The 16,622-nt window shown below is 43.7% G+C and overlaps 1 protein-coding gene across 1 annotated transcript in view; it reads right to left on the minus strand.

Moving 5' to 3' along the window:
- Positions 1 to 865: 865 nt before the first annotated feature.
- XPNPEP1 (X-prolyl aminopeptidase 1) overlaps positions 866 to 16,622 on the minus strand; it is a 31,660-nt gene continuing 15,903 nt past the window's right edge. Inside the window, exons 9-21 of the mRNA XM_074907690.1 lie at positions 16,454 to 16,535; positions 15,282 to 15,492; positions 11,721 to 11,810; positions 10,339 to 10,389; positions 9,146 to 9,204; positions 8,380 to 8,457; positions 7,784 to 7,855; positions 5,933 to 5,993; positions 5,043 to 5,112; positions 3,694 to 3,867; positions 2,738 to 2,814; positions 2,170 to 2,268; positions 866 to 1,114 (exon numbers count right to left, since the gene is read on the minus strand). Coding sequence (XP_074763791.1) covers positions 986 to 1,114; positions 2,170 to 2,268; positions 2,738 to 2,814; positions 3,694 to 3,867; positions 5,043 to 5,112; positions 5,933 to 5,993; positions 7,784 to 7,855; positions 8,380 to 8,457; positions 9,146 to 9,204; positions 10,339 to 10,389; positions 11,721 to 11,810; positions 15,282 to 15,492; positions 16,454 to 16,535 — 1,253 coding nt within the window. The 3' untranslated portion in view covers positions 866 to 985. The remainder of the gene's footprint in view (positions 1,115 to 2,169; positions 2,269 to 2,737; positions 2,815 to 3,693; positions 3,868 to 5,042; positions 5,113 to 5,932; positions 5,994 to 7,783; positions 7,856 to 8,379; positions 8,458 to 9,145; positions 9,205 to 10,338; positions 10,390 to 11,720; positions 11,811 to 15,281; positions 15,493 to 16,453; positions 16,536 to 16,622) is intronic.

Raw genomic sequence — 16,622 nt, forward strand, 5'->3', positions numbered from 1 at the left:
GCTCTCCTGCCTGTATTTAATTTGCAGCAGCTCACTTACCACTAGATGCCTTTGTGCACTGCTTGGCAGCCCAGAGCACGGCTTCTGGTGGCCAAGGCCAGGCTGATTTTGAACCAAAGTTGCAGAGGCCTTCTTTTGTCTATTGTATGCTTTTCCTTTTTAACTTAATAATTGCTTTGTGTCCAAGAAGAGCTGTAATTTCATGATACTGCCCGCACATCCTGCACTGCCAAGGGTTATTCAAGTACTCAGTAAGTCGTAACAATAGGCAGAAGTAGTGGCCTGGGTGCTCTGCACACACAAACCTCTGCTGAATGTCACCACATCCCTTCCACAGTCTGTCACGAAGCACTGAAGGGAAGAACTGACTGCTCCTGTCAGGCCCCTCCACAACGTCTGCCCAGCACCTAGCCCAGGGCAGCCCCATACATATTTCTCCACTGTCTGAGCTTGATGCACACACAAAGGTGGAATTATCTGGTTCTTGCCCTTCAAGTTGTCAAACCCAACACATCACTGACTGCAAGAGAAAGCAGACAGAGCAAACAGCGGGTTGGAATCTTTTATTCAGTAATCAGTCCTGCTGTGTGGGCAGCATCTTAGCAACTGGAACCCGAGTATGCAAAAATACTGAGTTTTCACGTGAAAAATCAGACAGTATAAAATATTCCAGTATTGCCTCTTAGAACCATTATTTCAATAAAATCCCTGTTTGAAAGGCAACATGCTTGTTTATTTTGTTTGCTTTCTATTCTCAACCCCTCCCCTGAAAAAAAAAAAAAAAAAAAAAGTTGAGACAGTAACCCTTCTTACCCCCACATTACCCACACATGTTGCAGGGAGAGAAATACTACATGAAAACCCCTCCTGATTTCCAAAGGTTTATTGAAGAACATTCTCCCAGCGGTGTCAAGCGCCAAGAAGACGTAGATTATTGTGACACCGAGCTGTCCTGATGTTCTACACACCGCAGACAACTGTGGTGCTACTGAACTCTGATGAGAGGCTCCGTCTCCTGGACAAGCCACCGAAGAGCTTCGTGCCGGCCTTGCCTCTCCAGTTCTGCTCCAATTACTTCCCTGCACTTCTGATGATAGTCGTTCACCCAGTTACACTAGAGAAAGGGAGGGGGTATGACATTCAGTATAAATGCAGAAGAGTTGGTGTCCTTACAAATTGTGCACAGCCAAGACATCTGTAGGCCCTTGTGGTCTTTGGGATCGAGCTGTTATGCTGGGAAGGAATCCTGTCGCGAAGAGACAGACCTCTCATATATGGAAGTGATTTGTAAATTTGATGAGGGTAGGAACTGAAGCAATTCATCCTGGGTTTTCAGAGGAGCCAGGTTCAGTTCAGCTACGGGTATTTAAAGCCCCTGCAAATCAGTGCCTCCAGCAGGTCAGAAGAGCTACCTTGGCACAGTCTAGTAAATAGCTTTGCAAATCTGTAACTGAACAATGCAGCCCTGAGACACAAGCTGCCCTACTGATCTGAACAGTAACCTTACAGCAGATATTGGTACTCTTCACAGTCCTCTTCAGAAAAAGGAAATGCAAATAGGACTATCATTCAGAAAAGGAGGATGGGTTGAGGCAAAATAAGGAGTATGATAGAAAAACAGGATGAAAGACGTCATGGTGAAGGTAGTGGAAGACCTAAACAGAAAGTTTAGAGTATGAAGCTATCAGGAAATAAATGCCCCTGAGCAGATATCATTGATGTCTGCTCAGAGTCTGGATGTACTGCAGAATGTGGTGTGGCTGAATGGGACTGGTCACAAGTAGATACAGACAACAACATGGGACTGTCATTGTTATAAGTCTCTGGGGAGACAGCACGATAGTCTGACAGAAGCAAATTAAGGCAGCAGTAGGAAAAGAGAAGAGATGATAGCGGTAAATACCGTATCAAGGGAACTACCAAAACAACATCATCGGAGGGGTCCTCGCTGCCTTCATCACAGAATAAATTAGATTGGAAGGGCCTCTGGAGAGCTCGTCTAGTCCACCCTCCCACTCAAAGCTGGATCAGGTTCAAAATTAAGTCAGATTGCTCAGAATTGCTCTCTGGATCTATGAAATGGAACAGAGGCCAGTGGTTCTTGTAAACAGAACAGAACAAGCTGGTCCTAGTGCAAAGAAGGCAATGGAAACCTACTGTTTCACTTACCTCTTTTTGTGTCAGCAAATTAACATCAATCATTTTCGTCTGGATCGGAACCAGTGTTAATGGTTCAAAAGTCAGGCTCCCTCTGTTTTTGAAATTATACTGCAGCAGAAAGACAAACAAGGTTGTAAATTTTTAGAAACAGCTCTAGACAGATGACACTTACTCCTTGGCTCATGTCATCACTACAGAACAACCCACGTAACATTCAGATGAGAGGGTAGCAACTTACAATAACATTTTTCTTACAGTTCAAGCAAAGAATCTCAATATAAACCTTAGTTATTTATTTCACTGGTTACTTTTCAAAGGCCATGTCCCAGATCACAATTATACAGGACTCAGCTTGACGACTATATGGTAACCCAGCCAGACCAGCAATTATAATGTCAAAATCTGTCTGTAGTTTTGCTTCTTCACTGTGCCCCCATTAGCAAAGCGGGGTTTTGGAGACCAGGAGTCTTGAGTAGGATTCAACTGTCTGCAGCATGGTCCCACCTCAAGTCCCAGTACATAAAGTTTTACAGCCAGTGAGTCACAGAGAAAGTAGTATCTTGAGCAGGTCATTCACCTTGGTTTCAGCAGGGATCACAAGGACAACATTTTCTATTCGGATCCCAAAGGACCCATCTTCATAATACCCAGGCTCTGCAGAAACAGACAGTAATTAACTAAGCCACACAGATGCACTGTGCAAATACTTACTCCCTATGGCTAAACTTCCCCTCCATGGCTTTAGTCCACTGAAGTCACTAAGCAATCTTGACATCAGGCATCCACAAAGGCAAACAAATTTCTGACTCTACTTAATCTGCACAGAAGCCCCGAGCAAGGTGACAGCAAAAGTTCTCAAAGAAAAGAGAAACAAGACAGACAGCCCTTGAGCTCAGAGTCTCCCTGCAAGTCAAGAAAGAGCACAGAGTACATGTGTTCCAAATATCAGAAACTCTGAAAATATTAATGTCTTTATGAAAGTCAGGTGGGTAACCCCTTCCCCAAAAAACTTATTTTACAGAGTGCTCCCCTGATTCCCTGAGAGGACTTTGCAGCCCTGAAGAAATGTAAGTCTCTCAGCAAACCCCAGCAGGCTGTTAATTTGATACTGGAAGAATAAGGCATGTAAAGATTTAACAGCTGCCTTAAATAGCCCATAGCAAAACCAAGATGAGCTCCTGAAAGCCTGGTGTCCACCTTGTACTGTAGCCAGCTCTTCCACTGCAGAATGGCAGGCAGCATGCCAGAGCTGGGCTGGTCAGCAGCACAGATCCGCTGAGCTTTGCACTGTAGAAAGCAGGAAGCAGGCCTGCAGCACCAGGCTGCAAAGACACTTTATGGAAGGCAAAAGAGCTAAAATAAGGGTCTTTCTTTACCTGAAGAGCTTAAATGACAAAATAACAAGCTCAGGAAGCAGGACCAGAGCTTATGATCCCTCCTTTCATTTACACCATTGTCAGACTTATTCTCTCTGCATTTTAAAGAGCATAGTCCCTCCCCCGGTAACCAGAGAGAATCACCAATACTAAATACCATCAGAGACGATCATGCCAGCCTCCAAGGGCTCGTCTGCAAAGGTTTTGTAGCTAATGCCACAAGGACCCTCATGTACGTTTAGGAAGGAGCCAACTCCATGTCCTGTCCCATGCAGGTAATCCAAGCCACAGTCCCACAAGGCAGAGCGGGCAAAGGAATCTAGAAGGTGACCTGAAGGGGAAGAGATAGACATGGAGAGAGAATCTGGTCACGTCAGGCTGCCTCAGAGACACCGATAATCACACTGAAGGCTCAAACCTGGAAAACATGCCAAAAAACCCTAAACAAACGAAACCCCTACCACCCCCTCAAAAAAACCCCATCACCAGCCAAAGAAAGCAAGTCATTGGACTGTCAGAAGTTACAGGACAGATTTGGCAAATCTGACATTCAAGCCCTTTCTCAACCAAAGAGCCCATCTCTCCTGTTACACAGCTCTTCAGAAGATGGTCTGAAACAGAAACATTGCACTGCTGTTTGCTTCACTGGGGTTTTCAGGAAATAATCTAGTGGTTAAATGTCCCACAGAGAAATCAGTACCCTTCTTAAAAGTAGCTGCACTAAAAGAACTCAAAGTAGAAGACCTGCCAATTGTATTTGGTGCACTAATCAGCCAGACTTCTTGCCTGGAGGGCCTGTCATTTCAGATTGTTTCAGTCAGAATGCAGAGAATTTCTGTTATCTGCATGTGAATACCAAGCCCATATGTTCAAGTTCAGACACCCTCCGTTTTCAGTTGGGGTTTCTTGTACCACTACGCAGCTGCTTTTTCCCCATCTACCCTAGAATGCAAACTTTAAAAAGAGGCATCTTTGTGTAAGGTGTCTGATGAGGGAGAAAATAGCTTTGCAACAAATTCAACAAGGGTAAACATATGTCACAGCTTCTCTGGCACAAAATCAAAACAGTTCCTTTGTGTGTCATTTTCCCATGCTGCTCACTGATAAAAGAGATTCCACATTAACTGGAAGACAATCAGCCAGCCCTTCTGAAGCTGGAAAGTGACCTCTCATTTTGTCAGAGCCATGAGTAAAGCTTAAAGACAACCTCCAAGCACAGAAAGGCCACAGATGTGTTAAGAGTGCCATTGACTGATGAAAGCCACCATCACCCTAGAGCCACAGCACTCTGAACACCCTTCAGACTTCCCCCCTCAGAATTTTCAGCACTGGTTGACACAGAGAGAAGACATCAGTAATCCAGAATCAAAAATGTTGCGATGGACCAGTTACATCAACACCTGCCCAACATATCTGGACCTGTCAACCGTAACGTTGCTCTCAGACCACCGAACGGTTCTTCAGAGGTCACTGCTGTGATCAAAACACTCCAACTCATCAACCTACCTTTGGTTCCATTTGGGAAGATGGCTGCACTCACAGCTATATGTCCCTTCAGGACATAGGTGAAGCATTCCTGTCAAAGAAATGTGTGCCATAAATAAACAGGGAGAGGCAAAACTTTGTCTTCCCCGGGAATGGGAAGAAAGACTGCATCTTGTAGCAAACTGAAGAGGAACTGGGAAGACTTGCTCATAGTCTCCTATGGCTGGCAATGTCAATGCAAGCCATGAGCAGAGAATGTTTAAATTACTCTGAAGATCTTTCTCCACCAATTATCGAGTGTCACAAACTCAGGCTGCAGGTTTAGCAGCAGGATTCACCTGACTGATTTTCTTTGTGGCTGTATTCTTACTTCCTGAGCATACCCTACAGCATATTTTCATCACTGAGTGAACTATAATGATGAAATCAGTTTTAATTAAAGAAGTAATTTAAAACAAACAAAATTACATTGTTGAATTTCCAACACAGACATTCTAAGGTAAGTTTTTGATATGGTACACTAGACACAAACCACTACTGCAAGCCTTGCATTAGACACTGAGCTTTGCACTAAATTAAACTCTCCTAACTCCCATGTTGGACAAGCCAGTAATGTTTATCCTCAGCCTGCTGATTTCATTATTTCTTGTTAGACATTTCTTATTAGACATGTATGAGAGGGGTGCATTTTAAGATAGAAAGGTGTCATTACCTAAATCATTCAGTTTATATTTTGGAAGTCTGAAGTCTGACAGCCTCCTTTTCAGTCTTTATCAAAATGCTGTCACATATTACTAAATAAATGACACTTGATAGAGCACTTTGACTACATAGCAGTAGGACACATTACTAATTTAAATATCTCTAATAATAAGGGTCAGATTGCAAACCATACTGAGATGCCAACTTACTTTTTCATAGGCTGATGGTGTGCCAAAATGCATTGTCCTCGTCACATCTGTTGTACCATCTCTTCAGAGGCAGACAAAGATTCAGGAAGCAAAGGGATGGGGTAAAAAGAAAGATGGAAGTCAGAATGCACAGAAAATCCAGTCATGCTGCAACAAATCAATCAAACTCATAATTGGGTAAAGTCATCTGATCTGTGCTACACAAGACTGATGATGTAACAGTTCCTAATCTCAAAAATTCCTGAACACACATGTCCCAGATGTAGCAATAATGACTTACAATTCAAAATGTTATCTTTCATCCGTAAGCATCCCAAAGCTCTTCGCAAATTAGAATCTAAACTGCTCATAAAAATCATGTTAATTTGAAGTTTAGCAACTGGTACTTGCCCATTGAGACCAGAATAAAGAAGGCCAAATTTAGTCTATTTGTATGGAAGATGATTCATTAGCAGCTTAAAGACATATACTTATCCACAAATGACAGCTACCAGTTCAGAAGATGGAAGTGTAAGGGGGTATAGCGTCCCCTTCACCCTCAGGATGTCTTGTGCTAAGATTTCTAGAAGTTATTGATCGTTTGGACAGGGGTTAGTCTGAGACATCAGAAGCCAGCTCTAAGTTCCTTCTACAAATACAGTTTTGAGCCTGCTGTCAAAAACACAGAGGGTCTTGAAATAATGAGTTCCCTTTAAAACACTCACTCCTGTGCCTACACTTCTCCCCAGCACACACAGGCTATGGTCACAAAGCAGTCGCAATTTAACTTCTCAGCAGGGACAAGTGGAGCATCCCTATCACAATGATGTGGTAAGTGCCATTGAGGTCCAGCTTATATTGTATTCAAAGGGCTGTTTTTCATAGTGGCACTAAGGAAATCGTTAATTAGGCCATCATAGGGGAGGAAAAAAGATCTCCTTGTAAAAATCTTATCAAAGGATGCCTGTACGGTTCTTTTTCAATGCTCTTCCTGACTGACATAACAAAAAGGCATAGCTCTAGAGACAAAGCCCATCTCAAAGGAGCAGCCAGGCCTGTCCTGCATCTTTCTGAACAAGCCACTTCTCGTCTACACTGGTTAAAAATATCACTTCTTTCATTTTCCACGGAGTCAGAGTTCCACAGTAAACAGCTGCAGAGATTGAGGCCACTGAATGGCCCTGTCAAAACAGCACTGAGTGAGTCAACAGACATAATGCCTTTCCAAAAACACACCTGAGACCCAAGTGGCCACTGGGATGAGACACCTTGCCTCTAAAGATAGAGAACACCACAGGACAGTGCTGTCCTGCTCCTTTGCCCCACCTTGTTCTGACCTCAACATCAGTCAAATCTGCCCACAGGGCAGATCCTGGCAGGGCAGGTGCCTCATTGAGCTGTGCAGGCTGCTGTGCAGGAAGCCCAAGGCTAAACCAGGGCAGCTAGGCCTGCTCCCTGTTCCCTGCAACTCAAACACCAATGTCCCAGGTAGCAGAGCTGCAAGAGACAGGAACATGAACCACCAGCTAGAGCACAGCTACCATCATACTGGTAATGGGACTCAGATGGGAACTGTGCTTTTAGAACCCATCCCCTACCCCAGACAAAGCTTGTCAGCAGCCTAGTCTGCTGTCCTAAGCCTAGCTCAGGGCCTCCTGTCATGGATCAGTCACCCATTGACTGATGCCCTTGACTATACTCAGAATCCCACAAACTCCCTCCAGAGGGGATACAACAAGCAGGCTCTCTGTGAAATACCACTGTGCTCAAAACTACACATTGCCATGCTTGCCACAGCAATTGTGAGCTGACCCTGTGGGTGGTCACTGGGAGCAGAAAACATAGTGGTTCAGCACCATTCATCCCACTCACTTGTACTGTGCTCCTGAGTCCAGGAGGTAGATCTCGTTCACAGACAGCGTTCTGTTGGTCTCAGGAACTGGCCTGTTCAGTTAAACACAAAAGTTTTTGTTCCACAGCATCAAGGTCTCCAGCCCACTTCTGAAGTCCAAAAACCATATTAAGTGCAAGCTTGGATGTGTTGGCTCTGATTTCTTGTGGCAGTGATGGAAATCCCACACATGCTGAGCCAGGCATCATACTGAGGAATGTAAACAGCACTACAGTATAGAGAATAGTTTTATTGCTTCCAGAAAAACCCTCAACATCTGTTCCTGAACATATTTCAGAAGAGTTTGCACTTCATACTCATCCTTCCCAGACTTCTACCCCCAAAATAGCCCTCTTCTATGGCCCCTGAGCAGATCAGCATCATAATACGTGAATGCTGCCAGCAGGGAGAGATCTTTATTTAGTAAGTGTGGAAGCTCTGGTGGAATAAAGCAAGATGGCAATCAACAGCGACTACATCTCCCTGGAGTACTCTGTTGTGACTCCACAAAGAAGCTAGACAGCTCGTTCCAACTATGTTCACTGAAGGATGAAAGGAGAATCTGTGTTTCTCTTACTTGTAGTGAATGATGGCTCCATTTGGACCCGTGCTTGATATGGTAGCAAAACTCAATTCAACGAAGTCTTTCTGTTGGCTGAAAGAAAAGATTGTGATCACTAAAGCAGAAGCAAGAGGAGCACACCAGGCAGCTGGAGCACCTGGAGTGCCCCATCCTCAATTTCACATCACTTTAGCCTTCTCCTTACCCTTGAAAGCCATCTGGACAAGCACACTCAGGTAGGAGAATTGTACAAATCGAAGCCCTATCCTCCCCTCCATATGGAAACCTTCTTTCCATCTCTACCCTTTCCTTACAAGCAGAAAACTCATCACCCAGACCACCCAGAGAAGAGATGTCCTGAATAATTTCTTCTTTCTTTCGTATGTACTCAAAGGCATTTCTAGAGATCCTGTTGATGTACACATGGGAGTATCTCTCAATACAAACAGTGCTCATTCTCCATCAGAAGAGGAGAAAATCTCACTCTTACATCAGCTCCTCCATGGTAAGAAAGCAACTGTCTTGTATGTTTCCTAACCTGCAACACTCCTCACTGCTACCTCAAAAGGAAAACAGATAGGATCCAGTGGGCTGGGACTTGTATCTCTCAAGAGACCCAATTCTTCCCCAACTCTTTCAAGTGTTCAAAGAAATCCTGTAGTAATGGTTTCTCCTCAGGTAAAATATATCTGCAAGTGAGCTGGATTTCTAAAGAATAAAACAAAAACAAAGGATAAAAATGCCACCCAGAAAACATCCTCACAGGGGATTTACTTTTTACCTGCGAAACTCCTCTGCTTTGTCTGCAGCAATTATTTCTGTTACTGTTCCCTTTGGAACCTAGTGGACAAAGATGTAGGTTGAATTCGTACATCAACAAGCAAAGAAAATTCAATATGCTTAAGTGCTGGGCCTCATTTGTGCATTATGAAACCCAGTCTTGAAGTTGCCTCTTTCCAAGTTTTCTGTCCTCATTCCTCAGTAATGACAAACACAAACCTAGCAATATTGTGCAGGGTATGTGAGAAGCAGGATGCAGAGACTGGCACAGCAGGATTGCTGAACCCTGACTAGGGAGCAGTTAGGGCTGCATTAACTTCACTAAGATATGTACAAAGGTAGCATCTCACAAGGAAACATCTCTTTACAGACAGGTTACACTAAGCTTAAACAGTTGTCTCTAACAGCCCAAGGTATTAGCAGAATTTTTATGCTGTTAAATCAGAAATGGAAGCACTTGCAGGGAAAAAAAAAAAGGATATAATTTTACTTTAGGCATTTGATAAATTAAAACCTGTGACACAACTTCCCCATGACTGGACAACAGGCAAAGGGGAGCAAGAGCTAGGTTTCACAACCCACAAGGCAGACTTCCTGAGGTACTCAGACATGTAAAAAGGCACCTTCTGGAAGTCATCAAGCCATCTCCACAGGTAAAGTCAATGGACTCAGACATGCAGTAGCACAGAAGCAGCACAGCTTAGTAAATTGCTGTGTAACACCTGGCACTCTGCACCCTCACTACGTACTTCTAACACAGGAAAAACACAAGTAATTTGTCTTTATTCCATTTTCACTGCACATGGGCATGACTGTACCTCTCCATTCATAAATGCCAAATCTGTCCATACTGCCAGACAACACTGATTATCATGAGAATAATTCCAAAGTATTGCACCAAACTGGATATCATTTCATGATTTACACTACCAAACCAGCACAAGGCAGTATTAACACTATATTAAATCTGTTCTCACCTGCTCTGGCTTTGGTTTGCGTAAAATGAATGGGAGTATGTTTTCAAATAAAATCATTCAGCCTTGGATAAAAGCATTAATTGGAAACCCCCCCAAAACACAGATAAAACCCCACTTCCCCACTTTTAGCAAAGACACTACAAAGACTATCAAAAAGTTAATAAAGAATTTTACATAGCAATAAAAACTCCAAGTTAAAAAAAAATTAATACACTACCTCTTTCTCCAGCCAGTTAAAGAGCTCACACAGGGCAACTGCATCTTTAATCTATGTTAAAAGAGTCACAAGAAAAGAGAATTGAGAAGAAAAAAGATTTATCAAGCCTCAGTATAAACATATTTTGATGCAAAAGAGTTTGACCTGCAAGTTTCAGAAACAAACTAAGAGATGATCCAAGAGGTCTTTCCAGGTTCTACATCCTGTAATCAATATGAGCACTGGAAATGTATCTGGACAATTAAATAAATGTTAATAAAGGTTTACTGCTGGGAATTATCTTACTGTGAAGAATTACCAAGTACTCAGTATAACACTGACTTTGTCTCACACATGACTTTCAAGTATCTTGTGCTTCAACACACAAGATCTTGCATTTCAGACTGTGGAAGGTAACCACATGACACATCTGGTGATGCAACAGGGAAACATGCCCTTCGGGCACACCAGCACCACAAAGTCCCTGTCACACAGCTTCTGGCTTCCCTCTTGCCTGATGACCCCCCTTTTTCTTCCTTTTATCTACATGCTTGCAGTATACAGGGGCAAGAGCAGGAGACAAGTGTGCAAGTGCAAGGCACAGTTTTGTGCTCAGGTGGCAGGTGACAAGTGTCTCTGTTCAGCACAAGTACATTTACTTTCCCTTAACGAGCAGAGAAGGAGAAGCACTGAAATAGAATGTAGCAGTTCCCAAGAAGCTAGCAGAAAATATGGGACAAGTCCAGAATTGCCAGCCCTGCTTTAACTGGCACATTTCTCCTGTTTTGAAAACTGCTGCTTGAAAATTAACAGGAAATAAACAAGAGAAAACTTCAGCTTCACTATGAGCCTGTTTCACAGGCAGCTTCTTTGCTCAAAAATATGAAGCTTCCTGGGAAATCAGTCTCATTTCCAGAGTGTCATGATGATGACACAAAACCAGAGTGCTTTGAGGACACTGGCTGCTTCTGAGTATCTTGGCCTGTGTTTTGCACCATGTGTTGAAGAACTTCTCTGTGTTCTGTAGGCTCTGTTTATTCAAGTGATAACAATTTGAAGACTCCACTGAGAAAGACAACAGAACCAGCAAAGGGGAAAGAACATCCCTTTGAGGGCCCATACTCTAAACAACACTTCTCAAGTCTGCACTGTCATCCAACAGAGCAAGGTTGGTTCCTCACACTATTACAAATGTTGTTCTTCACTCCAAGGGAATATTAAGCAAGCAAAAAAACTGCTTCAACAGCAGTAGATGTCTGACAGAAAACCATTTTTATCCTGCCATCCAAATTCTTATTTGCTTTTTAATCCAAAACACTAAAACTGAAAGGAAAATGTAATTTCTTTTCCTAAACATAAAGCAATCTTGCCGTGTGCAAGGAGGCTCTCAAGACTTCACTTACATGTGCTCTTCTCATGCCTTCTGTTTCCGATGCATTCTTCACAGCTTTTGCAATGCAGATGGGGGTATATGGGGTGAGGTATCGGTAAGCCTGCAGCAGAAGGACAGGGATTACTTGTGGATTAGTCAGACTACATAATCCTTCAGGTTTAATAACTCAGCCTGGCCACAATTTGTATTTTGGCAGTCTGTCTCAACCTTCAACGCTGTGAGATACTAGTTGCCAGTAGTCAGTTAAGTGCACTGGGGAAAAAAGAGGAAAAGCAGTCCCTGACTGAAGGAAGAACAGCCACAGGGAAATCCAGGCAACAAAAGGGTCAACAGCTTGTCACAAAGCAGGGTGAAGATTTTGATATCCTAAATACCCTATCAATGTCCAAGCCATGGGTTTCCTGTTGCTGATGTACACAAGGGAAAAACAGCCAATAGGAAACATCAATCCCAGTGATTAAGGTGGAATTTAGGCTGTGCAGACAGACCTAAAAAGTCACCTTGGCTTGTCAGTTGACTGTCACCCCCAAGTAGCAGGGAGCAAAGGGTACCCAGCCCAGGTACCAAGCACTGGAGTTGAACCTGGCGGTCTCCTCAAGGCTCTGGATCCTTCAGCACTGAGCATCACCGCTTCTAATGATCAGCAGCTCTGACAAACACATGAAAGGCCTTAGCAAAGCTGAGCTTTTCTTACTGTCCACCTCTGAAAGCAGCTTACATCAGTGCATTGAAACAAAGGTTTCATGTGCCTGGATGGTGTGGCTCTGCATTAAGAACTAGTAACTGATCCCTTACCACAGTGCACTTCCCCAAACATCAGCTGTCCTTAGATCAGCAGGAATGCTTGGCTGGTTCTGAGCATGTCTTCAGAAATTCACCAACTGAGATGACTCGCCCAAACCTCGTCACACTCGTCCTCAGAAGAAGGAACAAAAATGAAGTCTTTTGCCCCACAGTTCTCTGCTCTACCCATTATATATCAGGAGATGGGATGAGCACCTACACAAGCACAGATGAAGCAATGTGCTGTTTTCCTTTTGTCAAGGCACCAGCATACAAATAACCACCACTCAAATTCATGGGAAAGGCCTGGTAGACCCTCAGCAAAGACCAATTTCACACAAATCCTATAGGCTTACAGTTTCCAAATTCTTAAAAATAGCAAAACAATTACACTACTTTATGCAGAAACTAAAGTACTGAAGAAGCCACAAGAAAGTCAGAAAAGTCCTTTTATCAAAGACAGAGCAAAACTTCTGAACGGTCAGATTCTTAGATTGGCTTGCATTTAGAGATACTGGTATCTATATATTATATTAATCTTCTGTGAAAAGTATATTTACATGCAGTTGTAGGCAAATCTATAAAGAGTTTGCAGATTTATGTCTCCAGCACTGGGGTTCTTCAAAGCACCCCAGACCAGTTGCTCAGCTGGTGTAAAGTGGTGTAGAGTTGGAGAAAAACACCCAGCATGAGGAACTGGGAAACCTTTGGCTCTCTCAGTGACTAAGTGGTTTTTAATCAAGACATTACAGCCCTTCCTCTCCTGCTTTCTATTGCACAGAGCTCCTTGAGGCAGGGACTCTCCCATTGCATACAGAGGGCATGTAGCCCTATAATGACTCAGTATCAGCCAAAACTTCCAGTGCTAACAGGGTAAATAATGTCACTGCAGCTCATTACATTCCTTAATTTAGGCCAAACGTGCTGTATGTCTCCATATGGATGCTCTGTGTGAATCATTTACAGCAACTTACCCAAACTGGGGTTAGTCCATTGATTCCAAATACAGGAAGGGGATTCTACTCTGAAGTCAAAAGAACAACAATTTATCCTGAATGCTCCATAGACTCTATGCTTTCTGCTACCACAAACAAGAGAGCGGGCAAAATGTCAGCATTCTGTATTAAAATTCCATTTGCACCTAGAAATGGATCGACAGCGTCAGGAGATTTAACACTGAGCAGCAACAAAAAACTGTTTATCTTGCTCACGTACATGTCTTGCTGTTTTTTGAAACACAAAAAACTCACACAAGGCAAACAGCACATTTCCTTCAAGTCAGTGCAAAGGCACAGAGCGCCACATCCTGTATTAAAGGGATACACTGAAAGCAACAAAACTTTTCAGATCTGTTTGGTTTTATTACCTGTCCTAATGCACCAAGTATAATGATGTTATTAAGGTACATAAACAAATGTCATCACTGGAGAAAAATATGCATGGTTCCTGCTATTTTGGCCATAAGAGCTGAAGATCTTAAGCAGAGATTTTCGCTGGTATCAAACTATGGCAGCCTGGGGATACACACACAGACCCTGCTCTTGAGATTTTGTCCTTTGGAAGACACAAAGCTGAGACCACTCTTAAAATTCTTGTATACAAAAAAAGCCTTCAGGCCCCATGAGTTAGCTCTGTTGTCACAGGTATGACTGTATCATACTCACACCTACAGCACAACCATGAGATATATGAAACAGGCAGGAGATATCTGCCTGCCTGGTGGAGGCAGAAACCTGGTGGTGGGTGAATGCAGACTTGTAGCCAAACACTTTTTATAATTCAGTTCTTCCTTCAGCAGCCCCTTCATCTGAACCCTGCAATTCTCATGCAGGAAGCTTAGACTGTTCAGTAACCCAGCACAAGCACAGATTCTGTTCAGCAGGTCTGGTCTTTCAAGGCAACATCTGGAAAATACCCACTGGTCCCTAACTCCTAATCATATTTACTCACAGTATCTGTTAGGTACTAGGTATCTCTGTAAACTAGATGGCATTCCAGAGAATGTGATCTCTAGCAAACAAGAGGTATACACAAGACACATGGAAATTTATCCATAGTTGCTGCTGTGTCATTCCCCAAATATCTCCTACTGGAATATTAGGTGGACTGCAGGACTCCCAGACAGCCAAGTTCAAGTACAAGGGTAATATATAGCAAGTACAGCTGTACAGAAATTATTCTGATGCTACAACTGTCCCTCAGCAGATGCACTCACTGCATGGACAACCAGTGCCTGCAGGTTATCCATGTCTTCACAAGGTTCCCTGCTGGACAACTCTGTTGCCCTGTCCCTCCTGTTTTCGGTACAAGACGTCACATATTGCCTGATATCCTCTAGACACTGAAATAAATAAGGGGAACCATCTTCAGACATTCAGATGAAGGCAAGTACCCCCTCCCAAAAGTCCTGCTGAACTTCCCTGCTTCAGTTTCTGCAAGTTTCCAGCTCTTACTACTGGTCCACATAAGGCTGATGCTCTAGCCATAGGCAGAATGACCCAAGTACAGCCCCCTCTCTCTCTCCCTCCCCTCTCTCACTGTACTTGTCTTATCTTAAGCTGACAATTCTTTGGGTAAATCAGCTTAGCGAGTTGGAAGGGCAGCTCCAGCGAGAGCAACCCCAGGATTAACAACCCCTTGATACCTCAGCATGGCTGGATCCCTTCCACATAAACTCTAGCCTGCATCATGCTTTGTAGAGGAGAAGTTGAGGCCAGCTGCCCTCGTTAACACCATTCCTGACCACTCTGAGCAGAGAGAAGTGTTTTCCCTCGAAAGGGCCACTAACCTTGGGAATGGCCTCAGTCAGAGCATAGCTGGCTTTGTCACTGAGCCACACTTTCTCCTTGGGTGAGAGGCCTGCACCAACAGCCTGCAGCTCTGACAGGATAGATCCGTAGGGCATCACCTGGATTTTAAACTCAGGCTCCAGGGTGGAGTCAAGCTGTAAGTGCTCCCTCACAGCTGGGTTCGTCATCCGGTCACCATCAATGAAGAGCCTGAGGAACAAATCAGACAAAGCAGATAGGTGGGACAACATCCAACAGTCATTGGAGTAAAGGAGGGAAGGAGAACCCATTCTGGTGACATTTCAGGGAGAAAGGAGTTTGTTAATTATGTGCTGTATTTTGTCCTATATTGTTTTAACCACTGGCCTTCACACGGCTTAAATCCTGCTTTGAAATTAAGATTTACCACCCTCCTGAGAGCAAAAGTGATGACAACACTTTTGTTTGTATGACACATTCAAAACGGCTGCATCCCATCACTGCTCTTCAAGCAGGAGAGAGTAACAGAGGCAAATAATGGCCATTCTCTAATTTTTAAGGGCAACAGCCAGAAATGGAAAAGCTACTGCTGTTCTAAGTACCACACTTTCTCACTTTCACTGAATTGGAGAGTTCAGCTTAATCTTCACATACAATCTGTATTCACCCAGCCAGGTTTTATCTCAGATGCATCTAGCTCGCAGCCTGGAGATGCCTCTAAAAGACTTGTGCTTGCTGAGGCTCATTAGACAGGGCAGTCACAGGAAAGAAGCCTCCTGTCATAAGCCGGCCCTGAAACTTTTCTACACAGTCCCTGCAGTTTTGAAGTGACTCATCAAAGACATTAGAGAAAAGCTTTCCAATGTCCAGGCCAGCACTGGCTCTTACCCACATTTCACCCAGGGCTCTGAGGGCCCTCTGTGTTATCTCAGGGTGACAGACAAGAGGGGTCAGCCATCATGCCCAAGGTCACCCTGCAAGTCAGCCGAGGTGCTGAGGAGTGCAGCAGAGCTCTTGGCTGCCTCTCTAGCTCTGATCAAGGGAGGAGAGTAACTAACAATGAAGACAAATGTGCTCAGAGAGGACATTAAGGCGCCCAACCGTAGGCGTTTTGAAAAGACAAATGCTTTGCTAGAACAGCTCTCCCACAGAAAAATGCATCTTGGGGGACAGAAGAGGGGAATACAAGCACCTGATTGTGTTCATTCCTATGACGGCGTATGCAAAAAACACAGGATTGTACTCAACATCAGAGCCTCGGAGGTTGAAAAGCCCTGGAAAATAAGAACGCCAAGAATCACAGTCCTGGTTCATCTTTTGCAACGTTAGAGAAAGCCAAAAGTAATCTTAGCAAAACACAG

Source organism: Athene noctua, chromosome 5 (genome assembly GCF_965140245.1).
Source record: "Athene noctua chromosome 5, bAthNoc1.hap1.1, whole genome shotgun sequence".
Taxonomy (NCBI): Eukaryota; Metazoa; Chordata; class Aves; order Strigiformes; family Strigidae; genus Athene; species Athene noctua.